Below are 27,695 nucleotides of genomic sequence, written 5' to 3'. Positions count from 1 at the left end.
AAATCCATACATTAATGATCAATATTTTTGACATGGATGCCAAGACTACTCAATGGGAAAAGAACACTGTTTTCAACAAGTAGTGCTTTGACACCGGGATATCCATATATGAAAGAATAAAGCTGGACTCCTACCTCACGCCATATATAAAAATTAACTCAAAAATAGGGCAGTTGGGTGGCTCAGTTGGTTGGGCATCTGAATCTTGATTTTGGCTTGGGTCATGATCTTAGGGTTTGTTTGCTTGGGATTCTCCCTCCCCTCTCTCTCTGCCCCTCCCCTGCTCTCTCCCTCTCTCAAAATAAATAAATAAACTTAAAAAAAATTAACTCTAAATTGATCAAAGACCTAAATGGAAGAGCTAAAACTATTCAAAACCTTAGAAGGAAACATAAGTATAAATCTTTGTGAACTTGGATTAAGCAACAGTTTCTTAAGGTGAACATCAAAAGCACAAGCAACAGGGGTGCCTGGGTGGCTCAGTCAGTTGAGTTCTGACTTCAGTTCAGGTCATGATCTCATGGCTCATGAGTTCAATCCTCATGTCAGGCTCTGAGAGGCTCTGTGCTGACAGCTCAGAGCCTGGAGCCTGCTTTGGATTCTGTGTCTCCCTCTCTCCCTGGCCCTCCCCTGCCTGTGCTCTTTCTCTCTCTCTCTCAAAAATAAGTAAACCAAAAAAACAAAAAACAAAGAACTTAAAAAAAAAAAAAGCACAAGCAGCAAAAGAAAAAAAAGGATAAATTGGATTTCATCAAATTTTAAAACTTTAGTGCATCAAAGGACATGATCAAGAAAGTAAAAAGACAACCCCGAGAAAAGAACATATTTCCAAATCATATATCTGACAAGGGTCTAGTATTCAGAATATACAAAACAATCTTACAACTGAACATCAAAAAGACAATAACCCAATTAAAAAGTGGATAAAGGACTTAGACGTGTCTCCAAAGAATATATACAAATGGCCAAGAGCACACAAAAAGATGCTCAATATCATGAGTTATTAGAAAAATACAAATCAAAACCACAATGAGAACTTTATAGTCAGATGGGTATAATACCAAAAAAAAAAAAAAAAAAAAAAGGAAAATAACAAGTACTGGCAAGCACATGGAAAAACCGGAACCTTCATACATTGCTGGTGAGAAGAGATGGTGCAGTCACTGTGGAAGTTTGGTGGTTCCACAAAAAGTTAGATATGGAATTATCATATGACCCAGCAATTCTACTCTTAAGTAAGTCCAAGAGAAATGAAAACATGTAACTACACAAAAACTTATATGTGAATATTAAAAGCAGCTATTCAGGGGCACCTGGGTGGCTCAGTTGGTTAAGCATCTGACTCTTGATTTCAGCTCACATCATGATCTCATAGTTCATGGGATCTAGTGGGATCTAGCTCCAAGTTGGGCTCTGTGCTGACAGTGCAAAGCGTGCTTGGGATATTCTCTCTCCTTCTCTCTCTCAATAAATAAACAATTTAAAATAATTTTTTAAAGCAGCTATTTATAATAGCTGACCCAAATGTCTACCAACAGATGGACAAAATGTAGTCTATCCATCCAATGGAGTATTATTCAGCCATTAAAAGGAATGAAGCGGGGCACCTGGGTGGCTCAGTCGGTTAAGCTTCCCACTCTTCATTTCAGCTCAGGTCATGATCTCACAGTTCATGGGTTTGAGTCCCGCTTGAGGCTCCACACTGATAGTGTGGAGCCTGCTTTGGATTCTCTCTCTCCTCTCTTTGGCACTCTCTCTCAAAATAAATAAATAAACTTAAAATAAATAAAGGAATAAAAGAATAAATAAATAATAAAAGGAATGAAGCAGTGACACATGCTGAATGTCCCATTCAACATGAATGAACCCTGAAAACATCTTACTAAGTGAAGAAGACAGACTACATAAGGCCAGATATTGTATGATTCCATTTATATGAAAGATCCGGAATAGGCAAACCCACAGAGACAGAAAGTAGCTTGGTGGTTAATGGGAGTTACTACTTAATGAGTCCAGGTTTCTTTTCGGAATGATGAAGATGTTCTGAAATTAAACAGTGTTGATGGCTGCAAAACACTGTAAATATTCTTAAAACCACTGAATTGTACCCTTTAAAATGATTAAAATGGTAAATTTTATGTTATGTGAATTTTATCTTAATTGAGAAAAAAAATCACTAGAGCTGGAAAACAGATTAGAGTCCTCTGCTCCTTCCCTAGAGATTCTGACTCCATGTTTCAAGGCAAAGCCAGATATGTAGATTTTTTTTAATGTTTATTTATTTTTGAGAGAAGGAAAGCACAAGTGGAGGAGGGGCAGAGAAAGAGGGAGACACGATCAGGATCCAAAGCGGGCTCTGTGCTCATAGCAGAGAGCCTGATGTGGGACTTGAACCAGGAACTGCAAGATCATGACTTGAGCTGAAGTCGGATGCTTAACCAACTGAGCCACCCAGGTGCCCCCAGATATGTAGATATTTTTTAAATCTTCCCAATTTCTTTTCTTGCTTCTTTTTTTTAATGTTTTGTTTATTTTTTGAGAGAGAGAGAGAGAGCATAAGCAGGGAAGAGGCAGAGAGATGGGGGGACATAGGATCTGAAGCGGGCCCTGCACCAACAGGCTGTCTGGGGCTCAAACTCACAAACCTTGAAATCATGACCTGAGCGGAAGTCAGATGCTCAGCCAACTGAGCCACCCAGGTGCCCCTTTTCTTTCTTTCTGTAAAGTTTATTTATTTATTTTGAGAGAGAAGGAAAAAGCACGAGCAGGGTAGGAAGAGAGAGACCAGGAAGATAGAGAATCCCAAGCAGGCTCCACGATGTCAGCACAGAGCCAGCCCAATGCAGGGCTTGAACCCACAAACCATAATGTAAAACATGATTCGAGCCAAAATCAAGAGTCTGACACTCAACGGACTGAGCCACGCAGGTGCCCCTTCCTAATTAATCTAATGCATGGTTTGGGAAATCTCTGCTTTAGTTAGTAAATTCTCCTAGCGCCAGTGAGTTCAAAATGCATTCATTCAATAAATATTTATTAAAAGCCTATTATGTAGAGGTCCTACTAGGTACCAGAAGATACAGCAAGGAGAAAACAAAGTCCCTTTTCTCACGGCCTTTACATTCCTCAGGGGGAGACAGTAAACAAACATAAAATACCTTTTAACTTCCAAAACCTTTCAATGAACACACAACTTCCTCTTCTTTACTTATCCCCTTGTTAATCAAGCAGAGCTCTGGGCCAGCTAAATCATTAATATGATGCAAGTGTCCTCGATGAATGGGTGCATCCCCTTTATTAGATACACAGCTCGGTATAGCCACCAGGTTCACAGCTTCAGACTTCCTGGAGGGCTTACACAATGAGACTGTATTCCCAGACTTCAGTATTAAGAAGTCAAAGCTCATTATTATCCCTTTCAAAACCAAAAAGCAGTAACAGACTAAGCAGTTCTTGAGCACAAATATGTGCTATAAAAACAGAGATCAGCTTACCTGAGCAAAAGCCAAGTTCAGCACCGTTTCGGAGGCCAAGTACTGTAACCGGTACTCCTTGGAGAGGGCCAGAGCCTGCAGGAGCACAGGCAGCGCGATGGTAGGGGAGGAAGACCGCCAGTATAGCTCGGCCACAGACAGCAGGACACTGCCCACAAAGAGGAAGACATGGGATGAGAAGATCCAGCACAAAGGACCACCTGTAGGAAATGTTCAAGGGACTTCCCTTACCTGATCACCATTTCTGTATTCCTGATTTTCTGACAATGAATCAACAATTTTTGCAAAAGCTTGTGCGCCTCTGACATTTGGTTCTGAGCTTGTAGTACAATTGCTTTTCTGACACAGAAACAAAATAAACAAATGGTTATGCTGATATTTTACCAGGGTTGCAAGTATAGTCACTTTCAGGGTTACAATCTCTACTTCCTCAATTAGACTGTAAACCTCCCAAGGGGAAGAACTTTGCCTGATACAATTTTTGTTAATAGAGGAGAAAAAAAAGTGTGCATGTGTGTGTGTGTGTGTGTGTGTGTGTGTGTAAACACGTGTGTATACACCCCTCCCGGCACCCCCCCCCACACACACACACAAGAAAAAAAACAAGTCTGGAATTACAGATATTAGAACGTTCGTGATTTTCTCTGGGTGATACTTATTTTCTCCCTATTACTCATCTGTATTTTCTAATTTCCTGTAATAAATAGGAAAAAAAAGTTTTTTCCTAAGCTAAAGTTAATAAATTAATCCACACAAAAATAAGAATAAAGCCATTTAAGAACTACCTTATTCTGGGGCTGGAATCTTCAAAGTTTCTTACCTGTATACACCCTCTATGCTGTTAAGAGCTGTGATTCCTGTAACAAGTGAGTCAGCCAAATGGTATTTGCCATCATTCATTGCTCTGTCAAACTGTATTTTTTGATCACATAGCATCCATAGCTAATAAGAAAAAAAAAATTGACGACAAAATGCAAGTGTTCACCTCGTTATTCAACAGATATAAAAATATTTCAGCATTTTTGAGATTTAAAAATTTTTTATAAATATTTCAAGGATGTAAAAAAGCCCTAAGAATAAAGTAACAAACACATGTGTGCCAATCACCAACTTTGTCAAAACACAACATTTTGATTTGCTTCAGATATTACTGCATACTAACGAAGTCTTTTGCAAATTCCATTCCTCTCTTTCTTTATCCAAAGTAAGCACCTGGGGCACCTGGGTGTCTCAGTTGTTAAGTGTCTGATTTCAGCTCAGGTCATGATCTAATGGTTTGTGAGTCTGAGTCCCGCATTGGGTAAACATGAGCCCCGCTTCTCTCTGTCTCTCTCTCCCTCTCTCTCTCTCTGTCTCTCTCTCTGTCTCTCTCTGCCCCTCCTGGGATTCTCTCTTTCTCTGCCCCTTGCTCACTGGCGCCTTCTTTTTCTCTCTCTCAAAAACAAACAAACAAATAAATAAATAAAACCAAAGTAAGCACCTGATTTGGTGTTTATCATTCCCATTCATGTTTTTATACTATTACAGCATATATTCTTACCCTTAAACAATATATGGTATGATCTTGTAGGTTTTTAAATTTTGCAGAAAGTAAATACCGCTATACTTTATGTATCCTTTGACAACTTGCTCTTAAGCTCAACAGTATTTTTCTGGGACAGTATTTTTGTGTGTGTGTGTGTGTGTGTGTGTGTGTGTGTGTTTTATTCAATATGAAATTTATTGCCAAATTGGTTTCCATACAACACCCAGTGCTCATCCCAACAGGTGCCCTCCTCAATGTCCATCACCCACTTTCCCCTCCCTCCCACCCCCCAGACTTACACATGTTAATACAAGTAGCTCTAGTTCATCCTTTCCACTAACGAATAGTTCTCAATTATACGAATATCTGTTCTCACAATGATGAGTATTTAGGTAGTGCCAATTTTTCACTCTTCTGAACAATGCTGCAATCAACATTCTCGTGCATCTCTGCTGGTGCAAGAGTTTATGTCAGGTCTACAGCAAGCAGTGGAAACACGGGTGGAGGACATACACAACTTCAATTCCATACAGTGCCCATTTGTTCTTCAAGTGGGTTATACCAATTTATACTTCCCACCAGTAATATCCTTGCCAACACTTGGTACTGTCAGATATTCTACCTTTGGCCAATCTGACAGGTATGAAATATCTCATTACTGTTGTCTGGTATTTCCCTGACTGCCAGCCAGGCTGAGCATCTTATCATATACCTATTGGCCATATGTTTTTTCTGTGAACTGTGAATTGCCTTTTTTTTTTCTTCAACAGCTAGAACTGTCACCAAAACTGTTCCATTGCATTAGCACTGCCACAGAACCACCTTAATTCTTTCGTTCCCACATCATCCTTAGGTGCTATCATCTCCCATCTTCTATCTTATGTGCAGACCACCTTCCCAGCTGGGCACTTTGAATTCAGATCATAGCCTGCTGAAGGCAGCGATGAGGCCCAAGCACACTTCACAGGCAGAGGGGCACCCACACTATAGCTAATGCCACGGAGCCAACAACCTGTGGGAGTGGCAGCCTCAGTGACCAGCACTAGGAGACTCCCAGGCCATGGTCTCTTAAGATTTCAAATTCTCTAATCCATTGAAGACTAAACTTGGAAAGGGAGGGAAGAAGAAGGGGCTCCTGTAACAGGTTTCTCAGCCCCATTAGAGATAGATAAAGTGCAATAAGGAACACAGGGCCTGGGACTGCTTTATACAATTAATTCAATTCCCTCTGGGCACAACATCTTCCCAAAGGTTATTTAATTCTGGGAGGAAGAGATTAGAGTTGCCAAGTAAGAGACACAGCACCAAACTGAGACCTAATTCTTGATCTGTCCATGGACATGGATGATTTTCTTTTCTTATTTCCAGTTAGAGATATAAGGAATACAAACTTAAAACTATGAAGACAGAGAGAAAAAAAGTTCCCTAAATAAATCTTTAAATCTTGTATCAGAGTTTATTTTTCTGCCTTCTTTTTTTTTTTTTTTTTTAATATTTGCTTATTTTTGAGAGAGGGAGAGGGAGAGAGCGAGTGAGCGCACATGTGCATGCACGCAAGTGGGGGAGGGGCAGAGAGAGGGAGACACAGAATCCCAAGCAGGCTCCAGGCTCTGAGCTGTCGGCACAGAGCCCAACATGGGGCTCAAACTCAAGAACTGTGAGATCATGACCTGAGCCAAAGTCAAACACTTAACCAACTGAGCCACCCATGCATCCCTCTGCCTTCTTTTTATTTTTTAAAAGTTTATTTATTTATTTTGAGAGAGAGAGAGAGAGAGAGAGAGCAAGTGTGGGAGAGGCAGACAGGGAGAGAGAGAATCCCAAGCAGCCTCTGTGCTATCAGCATGGAGCCCGATGCGGGGCTCAATCCCACAAATCCTGAGATCATGACCTGAGCCAAAATCAAGAGTCAAACACTCAAACGACTAAGCCACCCAGGCGCCCATTCTCTGCCTTGCACAGAGCTTAGAGGCCGGTATGCATCTATATTGACCTCAATGCACAGATGACACAGAAAGGAACCAAGACACAAGAAACCGAGAGGAGGCCTTAAAATATTCCACTCTGACAACAATACAGTAAAAACGGTCTCCTCGGAAATAAATTGGATGCCATGCAAAAGTTAGATTACCTGGGCATGCTGACTATTCGGCGGGAATCGTTCCTTCAAGTGCTTCAACACTTCCGAAGCTGCGGCAAAACAGCCCTAAATGGAAACACACGAACTGATGAACACACCTGTGTTGAAACTACATCTGCTACGCCACTCACAGGATGTTGCTATGATTCACCTGCTTGTGGTACAGCACCCTAGAAGACATGAAGCAGAGACTGTCATACATCAGGGGGTCATTTTTTTTTTTTTTTTTTAGGTTCTAGTATATTTTGTTCATTAAAAATTTTTTTTACATTTTTTTAACGCTTATTCATTTTTGAGAGAGAGGGAGAGACAGAGAGTGGGTGGGGGAGGGGCAGAGAAAGAGGGAAGCACAGAGTCTGAAGCAGGGTCCAAGCTCTGGGCTGTCAGCACAGAGCCCGACGTGGGGCTTGAACTTACCAACCGTGAGAATATGACCTGAGCCAAAGTTGGATATTTAACTGATGAGCCACCCCCTAAATTTTTTTTTTAATTACACATGTAATGAATGTATGTTCACTCTAGGAAAAAAACTTACAAAATACATGTAAACAATAAGAAAAAGGCCAATTTTAGTTTCACCAAAGATAATCACAGGAATGTTTGGGCACATATCCTTCTAAACTTCTCTTATGCACATAAATAAAAACATACACATATTCTAAAAAAAGGCATACGTACTATTTTTGTAAATTACCCAGAACACTGTTTACTACATGGTAGGCATATTTTTTGACTGAATCAATCTTTCCAGTGTTAACAAATACAAAGTTATATCATCATAGTATTTTATTAGGTAAATGAACTATGATATATCTAAATGACCTCCTAGTTTGGGATAGTTTGGTTGTTTCTAATTTTTTCTATTTTAAGGATGCTACAGCGAATATCCTGGTGCACACATCTTTGTGTAACTGTCCACTTGTCCAGTCCTTTCCTTAGGATAAGACCTTTGAAGTGGAACTGGCTGGTCAAATGGTAGGCACTCCTAAGCCCTTTGATACACATTGCTAAATTACCCTCCGGAAATGTACTGAGAACTTTCGTAACAGCCTTCTATGTCTTTCTCCTACCACAATTTTTAAGCGTTGCCTATTTGATTGGTGAAACTAGTATTTCACTGTATTAACATGAATTTCTTTAATGACTAGATTGAAAATTTTTCATGTTCTCTGGTCATTTATATTTTTTCTGTGAATACGTATTCATCTTTTTTTATACCCTTATGTTCCTGCAATGTTTCTTATTGACTCCAAAAGCTTTTCAATGTGTCCTAATCCTTTGATTAGATGATATACCTTCTGTCTACATAGAAGCTCAGTTAGACCAAAAGTGAACTTTCATTTGAAGTAAATTAAGTAGAACTTACACTGAATTATAATACAACGTGAATAATCTTTTTATTCTTAGGACTTTTAACTGGCCAGTCTTGCCAATGATTTCCATTGACTGCCAGAGGGAGTTGGGCATGTGGATCGAGGTGGGTTGTCAAAACTTTAGGCCAAGTAGAGAGACACACATTGCAGTATCCCCCAAAACACCCCCACTGCGACCTGCCTCTCCTTAGGCTGGAAGAGGAATACCAGATGGTCTAGAATCACACAAAAAGAGCAAGAGGCTGGCTGTCTTAGTACTTCCTCTGAGTTACAGGAGGAAGGTCAGGAACAGCAATTCAGACCCTGTAACTTTTTTGTAGGTTCACTCACGCCCAAGTCATGGCCATACCAAAGTACAGCAGCACCCAGTTTATTTGGAGGTCAATTTCAGAACACAATTCAAAGCACACATAAAGGAAATAAAAGAGCAAATGGAGACTCATGATAAAGCTGTCTTCTCCACAGTTGGCCAACTCAATTTCACAGGTGCCTCCCTAATGTGTATAATTAAAAATGTGACAATCATCAGCCCTGTGGGTACAGCTACCTGGTTGATGTTCTAATACTAGAAAAGTCTTTCCAAGACGGATTGAGGAGAAGGCGGGAGGAGACTGAATTGAAATTAAGAAGCCACTGCCTAGGAGCCCTGGGTGGCTCAGTCGGTTAAGCATCTGACTACGGCTCAGGTCATGATCTCACGGCTCATAGGTTCAAGCCCCACATAGGGCTCCATGTGGACAGCGCAGAGCCTGGAGCCTGCTTCAGATTCTGTATCTCCCTCTCTCTCTGCCCCTCCCCCACTCACGATCTGTTTCTCTCTCTCTCTCTCTCTCTCTCAAAAACAAAGAAACATTAATAAAACTTTTTTAAAAAAAGAAGAAGCCACTGCCTATGTTGTAGCTGTGCAATACTAAAGTTTCCCAACACATCCTGGCCACTGGAGCCAGGCAATGATGGGTCAGCAGATTTTTCACATAAGCCTAGGGATATAAGGGAGATGAAGATGGAAATACTAATACAGATCCAACAGCAAGAAAAATCCCCCAGGAAGAATCATAGACGTCTAATAATTGGCCTTGGAGAAAGCTTCAGGGTTTAGACATTGAGCCAAGACTAAGATTTTTTTAAGTAGATTTTCAGTCCAGAAGAAAAAAAAAATCCTTTCTATCCTACATAACTCAAAGGGAATTGAAAGGAAGTTATCCACTGTGTAAGGCTGGGGTTGGTGGGGAGAATCTGACTTCAAATAGCCATATGGGAAAACTTAAAGTGGCGTGTGAATTATATCTCAATGAAGTTGTTGGGGAAAAAAAGTCGCACGAGGCTCATACCAAATACTTAACTAAAGGTTCACCGACTCATTCATTACCAGTTGCTCCACTTAACCATGGTACCAGGAGAGGAAAAGAGATGTTAAAGAGGTTCCAGTGTCATTAAGCGGGTGGGGGAGAACCAAGAATGAGATGAACGTGCAGATTCCTGGGGAAAGCAAATGGCAAGTGCAGCTAGCTGGCAGCTGTTTTGCTGTCAGAAAGTGTGGGTGATGCTTCCCAGGTGCAGGAAGAAGGCAGCTGATGAAGGTGCATGTGGGACCCATCAGCCAGAGTCCATCCATCCCCTTTGTCTCCAGAGATACCGAAAGGAGAGTAAAATGCTAAAATAAGTTTAGTGGAGGGAAGTATTTATAGACTTCTGAAAGGGTGGACACCATCCATAGATCCTCAGGCTGCAGATTAGGGAATACTGAGTGCTATCATACAACCTAACAATAATGGATGCCACAGAGAAGTGGAGAAATGTTATATGATCAAGGAAATGCACTTGTAGCCAAGGCAGTGTTTACTGAGATACAGCGCTTGGGTAAGAGGTTTCCCTGACTCCTTTCCCATGAAAGGAGACATTTTGGAGCAAAGGAGAGAGAAAGCCTAGAGCAGCATGACAAACCCTTTAATCAATCCCCTATAAACACAATCCTGTAAAATTACAAGGTTACATCCAATTCCCACCGTCCTTCTTAGGAGCCAATCAGACTTGGGCTGGAGACTTAACATTAACTGGTGTAGATATAGGACTTAGCTCCCTGGATCTCAGTTTCTTGTTCTGTGAAATAGGGAGACTAATAAGGCTGAGAATAATGGTGCTATTATAAGGATTCGGTAAGATAATACAAGTAAAAAACCAAGCACAGGGCCTGGCACAGAACAAAGGTACATGAAACATTAGCTATTATCATTTCAGCAATACTTCTACTATGCTTTCCCAGCTCCTATAAACATACATAGCTCTACTACCTTAAGTTTCAAAGACTCCTTTTTATTCCAATTGTGACATAAAAACAGCTGACCTCTTATTCTCCTTGCCGATGCCACAAGAGATCCCGAGTTCAACAAGCTTTGTAGACTCCACACCCAGTCCATCTCCACTGACGGGATTTTACCCTTTCTGCCCCCTGCATCCGACCAGACCTGTCCAAGACATACCCAGTGCTTTTCCCCAGCAGCAGAGGAAAGAAACGGCAGAACCCCCACTGCTCCGGGAGCACGGAGGCCCAGCCACCAGCCTACCTGCTCTGCGTGCAGCTCTGCGAGGTGGCAGAGGGCGACGGCAAACGACTCTGTGTTGTTCTGCTGCACACCCGCATTCACGGCCTCCAGGCTGTTCATGCTCAGCAACATCTGGGCTTGCTGCAGCGCCATGGTGCTGGGCGAGGACACGGGAAGGAATTCCCTTCAGTCGAGAGCCCCAGGCTCCCCTCAGCCACACCCCACAACTACTTGAGTGGGAATGGAAGGGAGCTAAGGCCCTCTGCAGGCTCTGGCTTCATAGGAGCAGCTGCCTCCCACCGCCCGCCCTCCTGCCCTCAGCGTAGGGAAAGCAGAAAAGCACCCTGGGTGTGCAGCCCCAAAGGAAACATGGAGAGGTTATGGTACAACCGGAAGTTCCAAGCCGTAGACCCCCCAACTGCCTCTAATTTTCCCTGTGGTCACAGCGTGTTAATTAGTTTTCACGGATAAATTCAGACCCGATGCCATCCTGGCACCATCTGCTCTGGCAATGCAAGCAGTGGCCAGTGTTCGCAGCTGTCTCAAAGCGCATCATGCCAAAAAATCATCTCGAGCACAAAAACAAGACTGCTGAAGGAGGCACTTCCTTTCATTAGCAAATTCCTAGAAAGAGCAGACTGTCTAGGTGGGAGGTGAGGTAGTGACAGGGCTCCAGGATTAAAAACCTCGTTCAAGAAGTTGATTTCCAAGCTAAAGGAAGCCAAATGGAAAATTAAACCTGGGACTAGAGACACTTCAGAGAACACACCTTGGCTAACGGGGAAGCCCAACCTGAGCAAATGTGGCTCATGCCTCCCATGGACAGGAAGCGACATTCCAGAGATTCCCATCCCAGATCACAGGGGCATGGTGCTTGGAGCCAGACCACCTGGGTCTCAGCCTTGGCTCTGTCACTTGCTAATGACATCTGTGATCTTGGGCGGATCAGATGTGTGAACCTGAGAGCTCAATGACCAGTGACCTCACAGAGCAGTTGGGAGGAGTAAATATGAATGAGCATGGGGAAGAACTCTACAAAGTTTGTGCAAAGTATAAAGTGTTTTAAAACTATAAGCATTTTCTTTAATCCCCTGCACGAACAACTTTCATCAAAGGCGGAAATGACTTGCCCGTTTGGCCTTTCATAGAACCACTCTGCTAGCTTCTGCTCATAGCTGGAAGGATGGCCCCTTTGGCCTAGACAGTTGGCTTGAAGACCCACCTGCGGCCATAGAGTCTCCAGATGGCTGTTTTCTGTGCAATGCTGATATCGATGAGCTCTGACAGGCTGTGTTTCCAGTGCAGGAGGTCAGAGTCCTTAAGGGCATCCATCAGTTTGTTTGCAGTCTTCCCAGCAAAAGCCCTCTGCTGAACAAGGGACTGGATTCCCAGGGAGGCAAGGTACTAAGGGGACAGATGTACCCATGATGAAAGGTAGAGATTACATGACAGAATTTGTTTTGCTCTTCAGAAATTTGGCATATTTCACGTTTCAGCACATGTAAACCGACAGCATTATTTAAAAGGAAAGTATCTACAGCCTGACCCTAACCCATATGAAATGTGCTCCCGAAAAACTGGAGCTGGAAGAGAGGCGGATGGTAGACCTGGAAGAGCCAGGGCTTTGACATAAAAGGGGCTTGAACTTAAACACTTTCTCTGCTATTTATTCTGTGACCTAAGGGTCAGTTAGCTTCTTAGCCAGCCTCAGCTTCCTCATCTGCAAAATGGGTATCGACCCTATCATAAAAAAATATTCTAAGAATTAAAATAAAGCAGTATGTGTCAAACAGTGCTGGGAACATTATGGAGTAGGAGACTTTTTAAAGGATGCCTATTATGAGCATAATTATCTTTTCATTAATTTCTGGTATAATTTTCAAAGATGAAAGCACAATTTAAAAAAGTCAGCTTAGGGGCGCCTGGGTGGCTCAGTCGGTTAAGCGTCCGACTTCAGCTCAGGTCACGATCTCGCGGTCCGTGAGTTCGAGCCCCGCGTCGGGCTCTGGGCTGATGGCTCAGAGCCTGGAGCCTGCTTCCGATTCTGTGTCTCCCTCTCTCTCTGCCCCTGCCCCGTTCATGCTCTGTCTCTCTCTGTCTCAAAAATAAATAAAACGTTAAAAAGAAAAAAAAAAAAGTCAGCTTAGGGGCACCTGGGTGGCTCATTCAGTTAAACATCAGACTCTTGATTTCAGCTCAGGTCACAACCTCACAGTCTGTGGGATGGAGCCCTGCATCAGGCTCTGCGCACAGAGCTTGCTTGGGATTCTCTCCCTCTTTCTCTGCTCCTCCCCAGCTCATGCTCTCTCTCTCTCACACACACACTCTCTCTCAAAACAAATAAACTTAAAAAAAAGTCAGCTTAAATTCATAACAAAAAATTGTACTTAAGATGTCTATCACTTATTTTAAGGGGCATCTTACTTTTATCATTATATTCAATTCTGTACATACAAGTTTCCTTTCCCAAAATGAGTCAAATGGACAATTTACAGATTTTAAAAGCATATACAGTGTGTCAACTATAATTTTAAGAAAACATATACATTAAATTATTACACATATTACTTTCAGTTCTTCTGGACCTTGCTGCAAACCTCACAAGACGGAATGCTTAAACAGCCTCACTACCCTTCGTGCATGTAGCTGTCAGCAGATGTTTTTGAGACAGAAGAAGGTTCTTTGAGGAACAGTAATCTAGATTCTGACCGTCATTACTACTACATGTGTGGAGACTATGCCCTTTAATTGCCCCTGAGTATTTGTCACCAAGGACTAAAACTCAGGTCCTTCCCTGTCACTCAAAATAAGAAAGGACAAATGTGCCTGTCAGGTTTACTGGTTCCTGGCTTTGTTTGCTTTTGGAACAAGGATCAGCAAACATGTTCTATAAAGGGCCAGGTAGTAAATAATTTAGGTTTTGCAGGCCACATTTGGTCTCTGTCACATATTCTTCTTTGTTGTTGTTGTTGTTTTTACCCGCAACTATTTAAAAATGTAAAACCCATTCTTAGCTTGAGGGACATATAAAAGCAAGCAGCAAGCCAGATTTGGCCCATGGGCTGAAGAGTTTGCCAACCCCTGATTTAAAAATAAACCTTTCTTGGGGCGCCTGGGTGGCGCAGTCGGTTAAGCGTCCGACTTCAGCCAGGTCATGATCTCGCGGTCCGTGAGTTCGAGCCCCACGTCAGGCTCTGGGCTGATGGCTCAGAGCCTGGAGCCTGTTTCCAATTCTGTGTCTCCCTCTCTCTCTGCCCCTCCTCCGTTCATGCTCTGTCTCTCTCTGTCCCAAAAATAAATAAACGTTGAAAATAAATAAATAAATAAATAAACCTTTCCTGAAATTTTTCTAATATGTGGAAGTCAATGTTGATCAATAAACTAAATAAGGACCTCATCAAATTGATAAGTAGAACTTTTATAGATGTTATTAAGATAAAGGGAGCAGAGAGAAACCCATCAAATAGAATTTAGTGATTTCATTAATAATTAAGGTCATATGAAACTACCAAGAACAAAACCACACCATTTATTTAAATAATCTCACAGGGAGATGAGCCTTACCGGTAACCCAAAATGTACTGCCTTCTTCACAGAATGCTCTAGCAGAACATAGCTATCGGATCTCTTCTGCCCCAGGACATACAGCCAGCTCTGGTAAGAGAAATCATCAGGATATATCCTAACTATGATAATGCTTAACATTCTGTTCAAATATCAGTGTGGTTATAAGAAAGATTCAACAAGAGAACAGACAAATCCTCTAAAATTCTCTTTCATGAAGTATGAACCTAAATGAAAACCATTGAACACATTAAAACTGTCAGACTGAAATAAACAAACCACTGATCTTCACCTCTGACAGCAGTGAGTGGCAAGTGTCCCAGGGGAAAAAAAAAAACAAAACATGAAGCCCCCATACGGCCTTTAATTGAGAAATCGAGATTCTCAGGGACTGTTCAATGAAGTCTGTGTTCTACCTATGCTTGGTGTTTACACTTTCACAAGAGGATGTCTCATCAAGTTACTAGGTGTTGTATTCACTTTTTTGTTAATGCCAATGTTTAATGTGTTAGCTTTGCATTAAAATCTGTAGACAAGAAATTCCCCCGCAAAGCAAAATAGAAATCATGAATTAAGAAAGATAATGATGGGTTGCCTTTCTGAATTCCCACAACCACCTAACTAGTTTCCCTTCATTGCTAAGGACCTTCTAACAGCAAAACAACCCATTTCGAACGGGACCTTCAGAAGGCCAACTCAACACAGGGGCAAAGCTTCTGAGACAGGAGGGGATGGCTCACCAAGCAATGCTGGAGACACACATGATCGTTGGACTCCTGGGCAATCCTAATCGCCTCTTGCAGGGCGAGCTCTGCCTGCTGACTAGAGACAGACCGAACATTAATAACTCATTAACAATCACAAACATGTTCAAGCATCTTAACAGGAAGGCATCAGTACGGTAATTCATCTGAGGTTGGAAGCTCTAACAATGACCTTATTCCCTCAGAGGCACTTCCTCCCCCACCAGCGAGAAACATTAACAGAGGAGACAGAACATGTCCTTTCTAAGGTGGATTTCTACTACAAAGGGCAAGAAGGAAGGGCTTTTCTTGATCTCAGCTCCTAAGATTTTTATTTTAATTGTCTACCACTGGGAGGATGGACAAGGAGAGGATACAATATTTCACTTTTCACTGCACTCCCTTCTGCATTATGTGAATTTTTTTACAATGGCATTTGATAATTTTGTATTTTTTCAAAACTAGTTTTAAAAAGTATTTTGAGGATACTCACTTCTGAGATTTTTTTCCTGCTGACGTGGTTCCCCTCCATCTGGGAGATCTGAGCTAATCTCAAGATCTGCAGAAATTCAGCCAACTATCCTTGGCCCTACTGAGCTGTCACCTCTGAAAACACCCACAGAAATGCAATCTGTAACCCACCTTGTAGTGTTTAATTAAATACTACTGTTAATCACTTTTTACTTGTTAATTTTATCTCTTCAACTACTTTATAAGCCTGCAGAGGGTGAGCTCTTAAACTTTGGGTTTCCCAGTGGCAAGTCACAGAAAAGAAGTTCATAAACACAGGGTTACTGAAGATCTCAAAATAGAATCAATGGGTATCACTTATTTAGGAAACATTTACATAAAGAATTTTCTTTCACCTCTAGCATCAGCCTCACGCAATCCATTTTAATTAGGGAGAGCTAGTGTGTTCCTCAATAACCACTTGTTTGAATAAAGAAACCAGATACCTCTATCAAAAGGTAGATTCCCAGGTAGATTAAAGACTGCTTTAAATCTCTATTCAAACATTAAGTTAGCAGGGGTACCTGGGTGGCTCTGTCAGTTAAGTGTCTGACTTTGGCTCAGGTCATGATCTCACGGTTCGTGGGTTCGAGCCCCGCGTCGGGCTCTGTGCTGACAGCTCAGAGCCTGGAGCCTGCTTCGGATTCTGTCTCCTCTCTCTGCCCCTCCCCTGGTCATACTCTTTCTCTCTCTCTCTCTCTCTCTCTCTCTCTCTCTCTCTCAAAAATAAACATTAAAAAATATATATATATGTGTGTGTGTGCGTATACATATATGTATATATGTGCATATATATATATATATGTATATATACAAATACATACATACATTAAGTTAGTAGAGCTTAGGGAGGACTGACCTGCTACCTTATTAAACAGAGACTCACAGATTGAAGGAGTGATCTGTGCATATATCTGGAGAAGTGTCCCTTATGAAAACAACAGCACTCCCCGACCCTTTATCCTCATCTATCACCTGGATACATTACACTTATGTTTAGTGTTGTTTATGGTTTATCTCCCCCACTGGCAAGCTCCATGAAAACAGGGGCTTTTCCCCCCCTCTTTTTTCACTGCTGTAACCTCAGCATCTAGAACAGCACCCAGTACACCATAGATGCTCAATAAACAACTATAACGATTTTCAAGAAGTCTCCACAATCCTATAAGCTGTGTGACAGAGATGAATACGGGCCCACAGCTCCAGGACTAGACATAAAGAAGCATGGACCCAAGTAAATTAATTTAGCAATTAATTTCATGCAGTTAGCTACCTATCTGTTGATAATATTGTAAATATAAAGAAATTCTGCACAACAGATTATTTTTATCTAGAATGCTAGATACAAATTTCTAAATCCTACCAGAAACTGGTCTAAACACAGAAATCGGTTAATGGTAGATACTACAAATAGTGTTGCTATTTATTATGACAACTAAAAAATGGAAGGCCCCAATTAAGAGGTCATTACAGCTGGGCAGGCAAAAAGAAGTCGACTGTCAAAAGATAACATGGAATCTCATAAAATCATGGAGTTTGGAGTAGCCTTGAACCTTCCTGAGACCAACTATCAATGTAATGCTTAAATTCCCTCATTGACACCTCTGGTCTAGGCTTGAGCACCCCACTGGTCCTTCCTTAGAGGTTCCATGTGGAAAAACCTTATCATGAGGAAAGCACTGTCTTTCCCTTGCACATCCTAGCTCTCGTTCTTCTCCAGGAATCTAAACTGTGATTCCTAATCACATGACCTTTTACTACATGAAGATGCCAAACACGTGCTTGGCTAAATCATTTTCTCTCCAGGCTCACCATTCTCATACTCTTCCCACACTGTTCATATGACATGGGTTTGAACACCTACAAGGAGAGTGTCCCCAACACAAGCTCCAGCCTGTCAATGTCCCTTTTAAAATGAGACAATCAGAAATTAACAGAGGGCCACAGAGGGCCACCTGGGTGGCTCAGTCTGTTGAGATCCGACTCTTGATTTCTACTCAGGTCATCATCCTAGGATTGTGGGATTGAGACCCATGTCAGGCTCTGCACAGAGTGTGGGGCTTGCTTAAGATTCTCTCTCTCAGGGCTCCTGGATGGCTTGGTTGATTAAGCGTCCAACTCTTGATTTTGGCTGAGGCCATGATCTCACAGTTTCTTGAGTCTGAGCCAGAGCCTGCTTGGGATTCTCCCTCGCTCTCTGCCTCTCCCCCCTCGCCCCCCAAAATAAATAAACTTTAAGTTTCTCTCTCTCCCCCTGTCCCTTCCCCTGCTCATACTCTGTCTCTCAAAATAAACTTTTTAAAAAAGTTTCTCTCTCTCTCCCTCTGCCCCCCTCCCCTACTCACTCTTTCTCTAAAATAAAAAAATAATAAAAATAAAAATAAAAGAAATTAGTAGCATTTCTGACCCATAGTGCAAGGGGTAGAAGTCTCAGCTCTTGAACTTTGGACACCATATTTACAGTAACATACCCTACAGTCTCTATTCAAAGATGCCTGTAGCAGAGACCACATTTCTCTCAAATGAGAAAAAGTCACGGGGGGCAGGGAGACCCCTTCAATGAATAATTCCCAGTTTTTTCACCCTTATTCACATTATTTCAGTTTCCAAAATAGCCCCCATGTTTTAAGGTTTTAATGACATAACTCCATTTACTAAATAATTGGGCAATTTTCCTATTTTTATTCATTAAAATCATAAGCATATCTTAGCAATGGCATAAGCCAGTGTCACCTCACTGAGCTCCCTGAATTCTGTCCAAAAGCACAAACATGTGGCTTAGTGAGCCGTACAGTGTTTTATCCAGTAAAGGTACAATTTCATTTTGGCTTTTTGAAATACTGAAAATAGCTTTTGTATCCCCATCATAACCTCCAAAAATTCCTTTTGGGAATCTCTGGCCTAATGACCTAATTTCCTTTTAATTCAAAGGCTATTGTTCTTAGAAGTAAGGAAAGAGGCCATACACTAGCTAGTAATGCTCACTGGTGACACCAGGGGGCAGACTGCTTAAGGAGAAGGTCTTCATTAACTGCTGTCCATGGAACTTCCCTCTTGGGAAGTTATTGACAAGCCCAGGTAGGAGGGTATCTTTCTTCTTCTTCTTCTTCTTCTTCTTCTTCCTCCTTCCTCCTCCTCCTCCTCTTTCTTCTTTTATTTTGAGAGAAAGAGTGCAAGCAGGAACCGGGCAGAGAGAAGGAGAGAGGGAACTCTAAGCAGGCTCCACTGTCAGCGCAGAACCAGTCGAGGGCTCAATCCCACCAACCATGAGATCATGACCTGAGCCAAAATCAAGGGTCCCACGCTTAACTGACTGAGCCACCCAGACACCCCTTTTGATTTTTCAACACTGCATTTAAAACCTACATCTCCGTTAACATTTGAGAGTTGATTTCTTCAGTTTCTGCAGAAACAAAAACCTATCAACTCACTAGTGACCGAAGCGGCAGTGCAGGGCGGCCAGGTTCAGCGCGGCGTATCGCAGGCTCCGGCCGTAGCCCTCTTCCCCATTACTTTTGCTTTCGGCCCCAGTAAGAATCAAGCGATCAAAATAATGAAGGAGGCTGTGTGTTGAACTGAAGACATCTTGGACCCGGAGGTTGTTTAAGTAGCTGAGATAGTGCTGAAACAAGAAACAATCCACATATTTTAAATGTTCAGCTTCCACTGGCTTGAGACTAATTCAGAGCGTCCCACTAGCTTCAGATACCCGTGTTCCTCCGCCCTTCGTGAAGACAGTTTAGCTTCATCTTTTCCCACTGGCAGGATGAAGCAAGTTCAAGATACAGTGGTTTGTTTCCTCCCTAGGAATGGGCTAGGAAGTCGCCAAATGAAAAATGGAAGCCCCATTATGATCTGTGTCAGAGTTTTATGCCAAATATATACCCACTATGCCACTGGTTATACTAGAACCGGAGGGTGATTGGGGGTGGGGGGACCTCACCTACCTCAGGTATTAAGGAAGACTGTAAACTCAAATATAAAAATTAAAAAAAAATTTTTTTTAATTTATATTTATTTATTTTGAGAGAGAGAGAGAGAAAGAGCAAGCAGGGGAGGGGCAGATAGAGAAAGAGACAGAATCCCAAGCAGGCTCCACACTGTCAGCATGGAGCCTGATGAGGCACTTGAACCCATGAACTGAGAGATCATGACCTGAGCCAAAATCAAGAGTGGGACACTTAACAACCGAGCCACCCAGGCACTCTTCAATAATAAAAATTTTAAGACCTGAATTCGTATACAAATTATAAAGGACGCCTGGGTAGCTCAGTTGTTAAGCACCCAACTTGAGCTCAGGTCATGATCTCATGGCTTGTGAGTTTGAGCCCCAGGTTGGTCTCTGTGCTGAAACTCAGAGCCTGAGGCCTGCTTCAGTTCTGTGTCTCCCTCTCTCTGCCCCTCCCCCTCTCACACTCTGTCTTTCTCTCTCTCAAAAATAAATAAACATTTTTAAAATTATAATATAAAATTAAGTTCTCTAAATGTCCAAGTCAAAACACAGTGAGTGTAACTAGTTTACTAAGTTACACTTAGTAAAATACATTGTCATGTATTTTGACACTATTTTCATTTCTTCTGATTCACTGAATTTAATTTCCCTCCAAAAGGCAGACTGCAGTTACTATGGCGCAAAGGAGATATATTTCTGCATGTGAGTAAAGTCAGACGTCAAATCCAGGTGTTATTAAGAAAGTTTTTTTAAAAAGAAAAGAAAGTTTTCTGGGTAAAAATCCAGTAAGGAATGGAATTATTTGAATTTGGGGGAAAAAAAAAACTTGACAAGAGAAAGGAAAAGAATTTTTAGTCCCAAAACTTGAAAAAAAAAATCAGTCTACTCTATCATCTGTCAATAATTCACAGCCTCAGAGAGATGATGAATGAATGGGAAGAGCAACAGAAAAGGGACTGAAGAAACCCCTAATGGCCCAGGGACGAGGGGGTAGGAGGGAAAGCTTTGCAACCCAGGCTTATAGACTTGCCAACAACATTTCTTTCCAAGAAACTGGGCCAATGGGACAATCCTCATTTGCATGGCTCTTCAATATAAAGAGTAGCCTGATTGTGGCTTTCCAACTCAAAAGACTCACCGCTTCAGCAAAATCAGGATTAAATTTCAACAAGTTGTTCAGTTCTTTCTGCAGAGAAGCTGGAGTGAGGGCTTTTGTCTCATCATTCTTTAACAAAGAAGCCTGAAATTTAAAGATGACAACTCAGAAGAAAGACGTGGCCGGTCAACAAATGGAAATGTATACTGACTAGGATCCCCTATGTTCCTTCCCACTGCTCCTCTCTCCTCTTGGCCACAGTGTTTCCTCTTCCTGAGACAAAAAGCCTGCCAACTCCCTCTCCCCATCCACACACTCCTCACATGCCTTGCAAACTCCTACTTGTCCTTCAGGACCCCATGTAGACTTTAGTCACTTGCTTATATCAGCTTTTAGACTAGGTAAGGTCCTGTAAGTCCCTACGTGCTCCCATAGGCCCCTGCAGGAACCCTTCCTGCAGTACTTAGCAACCTACATTAAAAGTGCCAGTGTGACCCCACCCCGGACTGTGAGTGCCTTCAGGGCAGGTAGTGTGCACTTCCAGCCTGGCAAAGGGCCTCACAGCACCCAGAGGCCCTACTCCTGGCTATCTGTTTCAAGTAGATGGTACCAGCAATGATTATACAAAATATGTTAGAAAACCAGTCCTAAATTATTAGTACTTAACTTGATTACAAACTCTTCAACTTTACCTAGACAAATTTTTATTTGTAAGTAATAATAATTTCTAATTTCATTTGAATTCATTATATTATAGAAGATTCCAAAACATGGAAAGACATATGGAAGAAAACAAAAATCATCTGTAACCCCTCCACCCAGAAATAACACTATTGATATGTCAGTGTCTTATTCCAGTCTTTTTTCTATATGTGCATACATAGACCATATTTTTAATAAAACTAGAACACTGTATATCATTTTACTTCCTGCTCTTTTCATTCAATAGTATAAAGTTTGTCTCATCATCAAAGTCTTTGATAATATGATTTTTAAAGCAAAAGTATTAACCCTGTGACTGCCATATTTATTGCAAATCCTTTTTCCTATTTTATTGTTTGCCTTTTATTTTTGTTAGAGTGTGTTCTGACATGCAGACGTTTTTAATTTTTATGCTGAAAAATCAAATGATCTTCTCCTACATGCTTTCTTCCACAGCTTTTATGTTTAGAAAGTCGTTCCCCACCCAGAGATCAGTTACAAGTTAATATGTAGTTCCTTCTGGTCTAATTATAGCTTTAAATATTCACATTTACCCTTTAATCCACCTGTAATGGACTGAATGAAGTGTGAGAATGTGGTGAGGCTCTAGCTATACTGTCTCCTCCATACTTCACTGGTTGTCTAGAGGGTTTTTTTCTAATCTGTCTGAAATTCATCTGCAGGGGTAATTCTATGACTTTTCAGCTAGACCTAAACAGTACATCTTTCTGCAAAAAGAAAATTAATAACAAAATAAGGAGAATTAGAAAAGTAGAACAAAATATCAAAATTCTAGGCTCAAAAAAAACATGGGAGAAAAATATTCAGCTTCTGTTTCCGAGCAAATGAAAAAGTATGGCTCAAAAGCACCAGCAAGACATGTTTGGGGTTAAAAAAAAAAGAAAGAAACATTGAGAGTGAAGTGTACCAGTGTCTGCAACTTGAAATACATCAAAAAATAAGATGAAATGGTGGCTGGATAGAGGACGTGTAGGTATTGATAAAGACAGAGCAAAATACTAATTGTGGCATCTGGGTGACGGGTATATAGGTATTCACTGTGCAGTGCTCTTCAACTTTTCTTTCTGTTCGAAAATGTCCATAATAAAATGTTGGGGGAAAAGAAGTAAGTCTTCCAAAGCACATTTTTGGCCTGTGTTAGTCACACACTATTAAAAAATGAGCATGCATTATAACTTTAAGAAAAATAAAATCATGGGGCATTGGGCTGGCTCAGTTTGTAGAGCATTCAATTCTTGATATCAGCATTTTAAGTTTGAGCCCCACGATGGGGGTAGAGATTACTTAAAAATAAAATCTATAGGGGCGCCTGGGTGGCGCAGTCGGTTAAGCGTCCGACTTCAGCCAGGTCATGAATTCGCGGTCCATGAGTTCGAGCCCCGCGTCGGGCTCTGGGCTGATGGCTCGGAGCCTGGAGCCTGTTTCCGACTCTGTGCCTCCCTCTCTCTCTGCCCCTACCCCGTTCATGCTCTGTCTCTCTCTGTCCCAAAAAAAAAAAAAAAAAAAGTTGAAAAAAATAAATAAATAAAATCTATAAAAAAAAAAGAAGAAAAGAAAAAGAAAAAGAAAATCACACACAAAATCGGAAAGAACACATAACCACAACTGTATTGTTAGTAAAGGAAAGAGGACCAAGAATAAGGAATAAAGCAGATTCACTAATAAGCCTACCAACGAAACAGGCATATGTGATGACATATCTTTTTTAAAGTTCATGATAAATAACAGAATTAACACATACCTGTTGAGAAAGAAAAAATTCTGCTTGTTTTTGGGAGAGAGGCCCACTGCAAGATACCTCCTCTTCTCTGGAAAAGAATAAAACAAAAATAACAAGGAATTACACAACATGGAAGGGTGAACTAGGTGATGGGGATTAAGGAGCACACGTGTGTTGAGCACCAAGGGTTTATGAAATGTCAAATTACTATATTGTACACATGAAACCAGTATTACACTGTGTGTTAACTATAATGGCATTAAAAACTTAAAAAGCCAAACAAACAAAAAGAATTCCACAACAGCAAGAACAGTAATGCTAACCAAGTCAAATGGCTTCATCAGAAGATCTCAAAAACTTTTAAAATTAATTCTCTCGGGGCGCCTGGGTGGCACAGTCGGTTAAGCGTCCGACTTCAGCCAGGTCACGATCTCGCGATCTCGTGGTCCGTGAGTTCGAGCCCCGCGTCGGGCTCTGGGCTGATGGCTCAGAGCCTGGAGCCTGTTTCCGGTTCTGTGTCTCCCTCTCTCTCTGCCCCTCCCCCGTTCATGCTCTGTCTCTCTCTGTCCCAAAAATAAATAAATGTTGAAAAAAAAATTTAAAAAAAAATTAATTCTCTCCTCTCAGGAATAGAAAAGACATACTTAAAAAGTGATGTTGAATGACCTGCCAAAGTTCACACCATGTAACTATGGACGACTATAGACCTAAATTCTACATAGCATGATCTTTCTACAATGCGAATCTATTGTGGTACCCAGCTTCCAGAATAAAATCCACACTGGGGATTTTATTATAGCAGGGCAGGTGCAATGCTCCATGAGTGATCCTAGCTACTACCTCTCTCCTTTGCCTTTTCTTTCGCGCCCACATTCCCAGCCTGACGACGTCCTCGCAGATCTCCTAGGGCACCAAGATGCCCCTGCTGCTTCCTTGGCCTGAAAGCCCATTGTCCTGCCCACTGTTGGACTACGGTACACCATCCATCATTCAAGACTAACTGACATGTGATGTCCTCCAAGAATCTCTCCTGACATCTCTCATTTGAGCTGCCACTGTCTCCTACTAGAGAGGCTGAGCACAGCACCTATGCATTGCCACACCTGGCTGCTCGTACTTGCAACTGGATGCCAATACCTAGTGCCATGCCTAGGAATAAAACAGGCACTCAAGAGATTGGGAAATGAATGGATGGAGAGTTTCTAACTCCTTGCTACAGATACAAGATGTGGGATACTTCAGAGCAGAAGAAAGTGGCTTCTCCTAAGACATAACCATTTCCTAGAAGTTTAGATTATGCAGATTTAACAGACAAGGAATATACGAGTATAAACCTAGACCTGACAAATCTGCATATACACAATAGAAAAGTCTTATTTTGAGAGGAAAAGTATGAGTAATCCCTTTTGCCACATGACTCTAAGAAATGCCTGCTCTACAAGATTTTGATAAGTATAAAAATCAATATTTACTCATAAATAATGTTTTCATAAGCACTCTGCATCTAATACAAGCAGTTTTCAAACTTTCACATAAATAATATATAAATGGATATTCTGAAAGAAGAAAAAAATTCTTCTGAGGTTATGTAATTTGGAGACAGTTGTATGCTCTATCTTAATTCGAGATTAATGATGCACCTGAGAGAAATCCAACAAAAAGAAACTTCATTTACTTTTTTTATTTTATTTTTTTAACATTTATTCATTTTTGAGAGACAGAGAGAGACAGAGGCATAAGCAGGAGAGGGGCAGAGAGAGAGGGAGACACAGGATCTGAAGCAGGATCCAGGCTCTGAGCTGTCAGCACAGAGATCAACGCGGGGCTTGAACCCACGAACCACGAGATCATGACCTGAGCCAAAGTTGTCTGCTCAACTGACTGAGCCACCCAGGCACCCTGAAACTTCATTTACTTTTGTTTAATGTATCGTTTACCAAACTAATTGACCAAAGAATCCTTTCCTCACATCTTTTAGGAAGTACTAGTGTTCCACAGAAAACACTTTGGGAAACACTGCTCTAATATTCTCTTGGCTTCATTTCTTTCTTTCTTTTTTTTAATGTTTATTTTTGATAGAGCATGAGTGGGGGAGGGGCATAAAGAGAGGGGGACAGAGGATCCAAAGTGGGCTCTGCGCTGACAGCAGCAAGCCCCATGCAGGGCTCAAACTCATGAACCATGAGATCATGACCTAAGCTGAAGTCAGACGCTCAACTGACTGACCCACCCAGGTGCCTTTTTTTTTTTTTTTTAATGTTTATTTATTTACTTTTTAGAGAGGAGAGAGTGCAAGGGGGGTAGGGGCAGAGAGAGAGGGAGACAGAGAATCTGACGCAGGCTCCAAGCTCCAAGCTGTCAGCACACAGCTGAGCTAGACGGACATGGGGCCCAAACCCACAAACTGTGAGATCATGACCTGAGCCAAAATCAGACACTTAACCAACTGAGCCACTCAGGCACCCCTCTTGGCTTCATTTTTGTTAAATATTACTTAATAATCCCTAAGCAGTGTATCAGATTCTGTAGCCATCAGAGCTGCCAAGAACCAGCTCCAGCCCAGGTCTAACAAAGATCAGTAACACAATAGTGACCTAGAGGGAAATGGAAAAAAATTCACAGGCCAAGTTCTCAAATGGAAAACAGTTAGTATCAGGACAGTAAGAAGTCCTTTTCTCTTAGCACACCGCTTTAACCAAGGTTAAACCCAAGGCTTGGCATAATTATATATGGCTGCATGCAAAAAGGCTAGAGACAGGTGAGACTCTGAATGAAACTAGACACAGGCTTCTGGTCCCATCTGCCTCTAAAGTCCACAACACTCAGGGCAGCTGGCTGCCTTGGTCAGCAGAGCAGGCAACTCTTAATCTCGAAGTTTTGGTTTGTTTTTTTCTAATTTTTTTGTGTGTGTGTGTGTGTTTATTTTTGAGAGAGAGATAGTGTGTGAGAGGGGGAGGGGCAGAGAGAGAGGGAGACACAGAATCTGAAGTAGGCTCCAGGCTCTGACCTGTCAGCACAGAGCCCTACACAGGGCTCAAAGTCACAAACTGTGAGATCATGACCCGATCCAAGGTTGGACACTCAACCAACTGAGCCACCCGGGCGCCCCTTGATCTCGGAGCCCCACGATGAGTGTAGAGATTACTTAAAAACAAAATCTTAGAGGGGCGCCTGGGTGGCGCAGTCGGTTAAGCGTCCGATTTCAGCCAGGTCACGATCTCATGGTCCGTGAGTTCGAGCCCCGCGTCGGGCTCTGGGCTGATGGCTCAGAGCCTGGAGCCTGTTTCTGATTCTGTGTCTCCCTCTCTCTCTGCCCCTCGCCCGTTCATGCTCTGTCTCTCTCTGTCCCAAAAATAAATAAACGTTGAAAAAAAAAAAAAAAAAACACAAAATCTTAGAAGTCCACAATGCTCACAGTTACCAAATACTTTATTTAAACCCTTCCCCTGTCCCTGAAAATTGGGGGTAGCTTATAAGGAAGGACACAGGAGCAATAAGGTTAATAAAATAGAGAAAATCAGCATCATGCAAACTGATTCTATAAGAAACGGAAATACAGTTCCCATAAATGAAGATCGAATTTGGTTCTGGCCTCCATGGTGGCAATCATGGCTGACATGAACCAGCTTGGGAAGAGCAAGTAAAAACCCCATGGCCCAAACCATCCTTTACTGACTTCCTGGTTTCCTTAAGGCCTCACAAATATATGCAGGAAAAAAGTAATTCTTAAGGAGCCACAGAAGTATTCAATTTAGGAAAAAGGCTACCCACTTAGGAAAAAGTTCAAGTATACCTTGCTTATAAATTCAGTTATTAGCTGAGACAGAATTTTAGACTTACTAGTCCATAAATCAAGGGCACTTAAGTTGGGTTCAGGGATGGGCTCTAAGAAGTCCATGAATCTTGTAAAACTGTACTCAAAAGTTGGCAAAGATGTGCATTTAAAAAAAAATGTTTACTCATTTATTTTGAGGGGGGACGAGAAAGAAAGAGGAGAGCAGAATCCCAAGCAAGGGGGCTTGATCTCATGAACTGAACTGTGAGATCATGACCTGAGCCAAAATCAAGAGTCAGATACTTAACCAACTGAGCCACCCAGGTGCTCATGTAAAGATGTGCATTTTTTTTTTAAGTTTATTTATTTTGAGAGAGACAGAGACAGCATGCATAGGGAGGAGGAGAAAGAGAAGGACAGAGGATCTGAAGCCGGCTCTGTGCTGATAGCAGAGAGCCTGATGCGGGGCTCGAACTCATGAACCGTGAGTTCATGACCTGAGCTAAAGTTGGATGCTTAACCAACTGAGCGACCCAG

The 27,695-nt window shown here is 41.8% G+C and overlaps 1 protein-coding gene across 2 annotated transcripts in view; it reads right to left on the bottom strand.

The window, feature by feature from the left end:
- Positions 1 to 27,695, bottom strand: part of ANAPC5 (anaphase promoting complex subunit 5) — a 45,340-nt gene that overhangs the window by 5,747 nt on the left and 11,898 nt on the right. For both annotated transcript variants that reach the window (XM_043557535.1, XM_043557536.1), the window contains exons 5-15: positions 23,405 to 23,471; positions 20,983 to 21,084; positions 19,324 to 19,514; positions 15,380 to 15,461; positions 14,640 to 14,729; positions 12,298 to 12,479; positions 11,097 to 11,232; positions 7,151 to 7,225; positions 4,315 to 4,436; positions 3,726 to 3,833; positions 3,495 to 3,642 (exon numbers count right to left, since the gene is read on the bottom strand). In XM_043557535.1, coding sequence (XP_043413470.1) covers positions 3,495 to 3,642; positions 3,726 to 3,833; positions 4,315 to 4,436; positions 7,151 to 7,225; positions 11,097 to 11,232; positions 12,298 to 12,479; positions 14,640 to 14,729; positions 15,380 to 15,461; positions 19,324 to 19,514; positions 20,983 to 21,084; positions 23,405 to 23,471 — 1,303 coding nt within the window. The remainder of the gene's footprint in view (positions 1 to 3,494; positions 3,643 to 3,725; positions 3,834 to 4,314; positions 4,437 to 7,150; positions 7,226 to 11,096; positions 11,233 to 12,297; positions 12,480 to 14,639; positions 14,730 to 15,379; positions 15,462 to 19,323; positions 19,515 to 20,982; positions 21,085 to 23,404; positions 23,472 to 27,695) is intronic.

Source organism: Prionailurus bengalensis, chromosome D3, assembly GCF_016509475.1.
Source record: "Prionailurus bengalensis isolate Pbe53 chromosome D3, Fcat_Pben_1.1_paternal_pri, whole genome shotgun sequence".
In the NCBI taxonomy this organism is placed as follows: Eukaryota; Metazoa; Chordata; class Mammalia; order Carnivora; family Felidae; genus Prionailurus; species Prionailurus bengalensis.
Note: the sequence above shows the minus strand (reverse complement) of the source record. Positions and strands in the feature narration are given on the sequence as shown.